Raw genomic sequence first — 4,851 nt, 5'->3', positions numbered from 1 at the left:
GCAATTGTCAGTACATACATATATTACAGCTGGTTCACTGGCAGATATCCGCAGACACCACACTCTGTGGATGCAATCATAAATAGTGCATGTCTCATAAAAAGAGAATGATAAGCTTAGGATATTCGCCTTTGAAAGACTAAGGAGTGCGATTTGTGTTTGATTATTATTATTATTATTCTTATTATTATGATTTTTAATCTTTAATGCATTCTGAGCATACTAGTCAGAAAGGGAGTGGGTTGCACAGTCGAAGGCCCTGTGGGGTCCGTCTGTGCGGTAAGGCCCGTTATGCCAGTATGACGAGTCGCAAACCGTCTGCAAGGAGTTTATCTCGGATGCAGAGGAGTTGCCCTCTCTTCTCTTTGATCTCTTGCGATTCCTCAGGATAAACACGAGCATCCCAACGACGGTGAAAGCAGACGTGACAAAAACCAGCAGCAATCCGGGTACCAAGACAGAGATGGAGACCCTGCTGGGCTCCAGGTAGGAGTTGGACCTGGTGGCTGTGTCTGCAGTGAAGGTGATGTTCTTAGACAGAGAAGTTGTGAGTGTTTTTTCGTAAAGCTGCGGGCACAGCAGGTCATTCGGTAGGAGTCTGAAGTCTTTCTTCCAAAACTCTTCTGGGGACTCACATTTTAGGTCACTCACAATGACATCTGGGCCAATCTTCTCTGTCCATTGCTTAAAGGGTACGATGTTGCATGAACATTCCCAGGGATTTCCATGGAGATCGATCTGGATGATCGAGGTGAGCTGGTCCAGCACCCCCGCCACGGGGAGAAACGTGAAGTAGTTGTTGTGCAGACTTATCCTTGAGAGCGAGACCCCATTAAAAGCATCAACGGGCAAAGACTTGAGCAAATTATTATTGAGGAACAAAACCCTCAGGTTGGGCATTGGATTGAATGTCCCCGCCATCACCATCTGTATATCATTATATTCCAAACTGAGATATTCCAGGTTCTGCAATCCAACAAACATTTCCACGCCTAGGGTATCCAGGTAGTTCTTATCCATGTACAGCCATCTTAAAGCTGACAGATTCTGAAAAGTGCAATTTTCAATCGTCCTTATATTGTTGCCCCCTAAATCAAGGAGGATCAGGGTTTGGTAATCTCTGAAGTAGCTCTTCTTCACCGAATGGATATTGTTGTCCCTCAGGTTCAGCTCGAGCACGTTCTGCGGTCTGGGTTTCAGGTTCGTCACGCTCTCGATCTTCTTGCCCTCGCAATTGACGCGCACGCCGCGCCGGGGCTCGAGCAGCTTGCAGACGCACGAGCGCGGGCAGGTGGCGTTGAGGACCTGCTCCATCCTCGCGTTCACGGTCGCCGTGGCCGTGGGTCTGGCTTTCAGCTGCCAGTTTTCCCGCGACTTGTAGCGCCCCTTTTGTTTCTTGGGCGCAGCGCTCGGGGAGCCGTCGCCAGCTCTCACTTTGTGCGGCGTGGAAACGGAGCCGGAGTCCGTCTCGTCCTGCGTGGGGGGAGCCGCCAGACTGGAGTCCACGCCGATCGCGGAGGGGCAGAGGTCCATCTCGGAGGTCTCGTTCAGGTCGTTGCCCTGCAGTCGCGTCGGCGCTTCGCAAACGACCCTTCCGATGAGAGCGTTGCGTGGGATGCTGTCCAGCCATTCCTTCAGGGGAAGGAGGTCGCAGTCGCAGTCCCACGGGTTGTCCTCCAGCAAAACCTCCGCGATGCCCGGCAAGTGTTCCAGCATTCCCTCGTAAGGCAACGTTTTAATGCGGTTTCCACGCAGGTCCAGGTGCGTGATGGGCACATTCTGGAACAGATTGCCGGGCAGCTTGCTGATGAGGTTGTCGTTCAAAATCAAAACCTCGAGTTTGTTCAAGTCCCTGAACACAGCCGGGTCGATATCTCTTAGCAGATTGAAATCAGCCTGTAGATATTCCAAGTCGTCCAAGCCCAGGAAGGTGTTTTTTTTGAAAGAGCGAATCTTGTTGTTGTTTATGTGCAGCCGCTTCACGAGCTGCAGTCCCAGGAAAGCTCCGGGAACGATGTCGTGCAAGCCATTGTTTTCCAAATGCAAGCTGACGGCGTTGTAGAAGTTGGCAAACTCGTTCGGGAATAGTCTCGATAAAGAATTCCCATGCAGCAGTAAGTGGTAGAACTGAGAGCTGGGGCCGCTCAGATGGTGCAGGTTAGTGAAGCTCCGCTTTTCGCAGTCAACGTGCAGATCCCCCTCGATATCATTACACGAGCAGATCTGCTCTTTGCAAATGTCCCTTGTAACATTTCCAGTAGCAACACAGAGAGCCGCCTTCAACAGCACAATCCAAAGCAGCATTTTTCAACGCACGCGATTCATCCCCGACTCCAAGACGTGAACGCGATCAGCGGGAGAAGAAAGTCTTCGTGCGGGATTTCAGGAGCATCCCTGTAAGGCGCGGAGACAGCGCTCAGTGATTCCTCCCGTTCCCCCTTCTCCCTTCTCCCTTCTCCCCTTCTCCTCCTCCAGCTCCCCGTTTCCAGACACGCACTCCCTACTGCCCACCGCACCGATCAAACTGAACCAATGTTTTTCGTCAGGGACTCCGATGAAACGAGTGAAACGCAATAGAGCCCAGCGCAAGCCAGCGCATCGTGGTTTTTACTTCGTTGAAGACTGACCTTGCATTTTTTTTTTTTTTTTTTTTTCACAAATCCATGGCTGCGTGAGGCGCGGAGCCTTTTCGGGGGTGCTATTCCCTCTCCGCGGTGCTGAAATCACGCCCCGGCGCAGAGATTTTCACAGCCGATCACGGAGCGCAGAAGAATTTACGCAATTCACACCGACCTTCCATCCCTTCCTCCGCTTCCCCCCTCTTGTGCCTCTTCTTTTTTTTTTGAATCACAAAATAGGGGGGTTACCGAGAGGTTCCGCTCGTTCCAGCCGGGTGCTCAGTAGAAGATCTAACACCCTCTGCTGAGCTGCAATGGCAAAAATCCATCTGCTGAGGGACTGCTGGAGAGAGAGAGTGTGAGAGAGAGCGAGAGAGAGAAAATCCATACAGAGGGCAAGCATTAAAAATGATCGCATTAAAATGTGCCTACCTGTTCAGACACTCATTTCAGACAGACTGATATGAGTTTGGGTGTTTTCTCTGATCGAGCTGATGCCCTCTTTAGTAGTAACTACTACTGCTTCTATTATTATTATTATTATTATTATTATTATTATTATTATTATTATTATTACTGTTGTTGTTGTTATTGTTTTTTTCTGATTTGAAATGTGCACTCTGTTGCCCAGAGTATGGCTGGTATCAGAGTGGGAGTACAGCTACAGCTGGAGCTTGTTATTTTGCTCTGTATCAAAATGAATGACTGCCATACAGTAGAACTGTGGATGTTGATTGCGTCAGGCGAGGGATACAGGTGTTGCTTATGATGTGGCTCTTACTTTTGAGAGAAAAGAACGGCAGCTGGATGTGATAACAATAATCTACAGTGCAACACTATTAACCGGGAGAAAAAAGTCAAAATTGCATTGAAATCAGACATACATTTTCTATTTAACTGCCTTCCAGTTTTTGATAACTGAATGTAATTAAACATATTGAGCAGGAAAAGGTGCACTATGTAGACCAAATTCTTTCTATTACTTGTAAAAAAAATATATATAAACTGAAAAGAGTTAAATTTTTATCTTTGTCAATGTGCTGTGTTGTGACTGCTTATATTTTTCCATTGTACATAGTGCAGTAGTCTATTGGTATAAGTTAAAAAATGACATGCTGTACATATCTAAGTATTGCATTTTTTTGGCTGTTGCACGTTTCTGCTCTGACTCAGTTTAAGTTGTGAAAAGAAAACTACTGTCCTGATTGGAATGGGCAAAAAAGCACTTCTCTTAAGGTGCACTGAGTGGCAAGGTATAAGGTGGTTCCATTAAATCAATCTACATGATAAACAATAGCCACAACTGTCTAATTTAAAAGCCAACTGGTGGTTTGCAGATAATGTTTTGTGAGCCGATGGGCTGGATCGTAATCATTACATTTTGACACCTGCATTGTCGTAAGAATGAATTAGTTGAAGCTGAAGTCCTCCTCCTCATAATAGTTGATGAGTTTTACAGTTGTCTATTTTTAAATGCTTTTATTAGCATAACCATCCAAAGAGTATTTTCCAGTTCTTGCAGTTTCACAGATGTTTAAAAGGGGGGCATCGAAAAAAAAAAAAAAAAAAAAAACTGATATTCTACTTTTTAAAGATTTTTTTTTTTTTTTTTCCAAATCACACACACATACGTTGCAATATACATTATGGCCAACTGCTTGAATAACCATTTCAGTGACTTCTGAGATGTGCAACCTCTGTGCACAGATACTCTCTCAGTTTGTTTTAATATCAAGATGTGAAGCACAAAAGAAACATTCAGCAAAATTAAATGATAAACACTTTATTTTGTAGTTGTTCATATTAAAGGACTAAGCAATTTGAGGGAAGAAAAAAGCTGTAAACGCAGGAAATGTGTATATTCAGTATTGTAATAAATAAGCAGTTTTATTGACATTGCTTTCTCCTGAACATCTCGTTTTCTGACAGGCCCTGCATATGACTGCCAAAACTGATGAATTTCTGCCCAGCCACCCGCGGTGTATTTCGCAGGTGTTCCAATCATTAAAATGACCGACTGACCTGTCATTAAACAACTGCAAATGATCAAGCTGTGGGACACGTGTTAAGCTGGCACCTCATCTGGAGCAGTCTATGAAATGTGGCAAAAATTGGTATGGTGGATAAGGCAGGTAAGCATGTACCTGAATTACTGTACATCTTTGATGGGCGATACATACACATGGACAAACATGAACATATGTAACAATGCGCATGTTATGGCACACAGGAA

General features: G+C 45.4%; 1 protein-coding gene across 1 annotated transcript; it reads right to left on the bottom strand.

Annotated features, from left to right (window-relative positions):
- Window positions 1-222: 222 nt before the first annotated feature.
- Window positions 223-2,593, bottom strand: LOC108942612 (SLIT and NTRK-like protein 1). The gene has a single exon (XM_018766062.2). It carries the CDS (start codon window positions 2,302-2,304, stop codon window positions 223-225), a length of 2,082 nt encoding a protein of 693 aa, XP_018621578.1. The 5' UTR covers window positions 2,305-2,593.
- Window positions 2,594-4,851: the final 2,258 nt, after the last annotated feature.

The sequence above is a fragment of the Scleropages formosus genome, chromosome 14 (assembly GCF_900964775.1).
Source record: "Scleropages formosus chromosome 14, fSclFor1.1, whole genome shotgun sequence".
Classification (NCBI taxonomy): domain Eukaryota; kingdom Metazoa; phylum Chordata; class Actinopteri; order Osteoglossiformes; family Osteoglossidae; genus Scleropages; species Scleropages formosus.
This window is presented reverse-complemented; position numbering and strand designations above follow the sequence as displayed.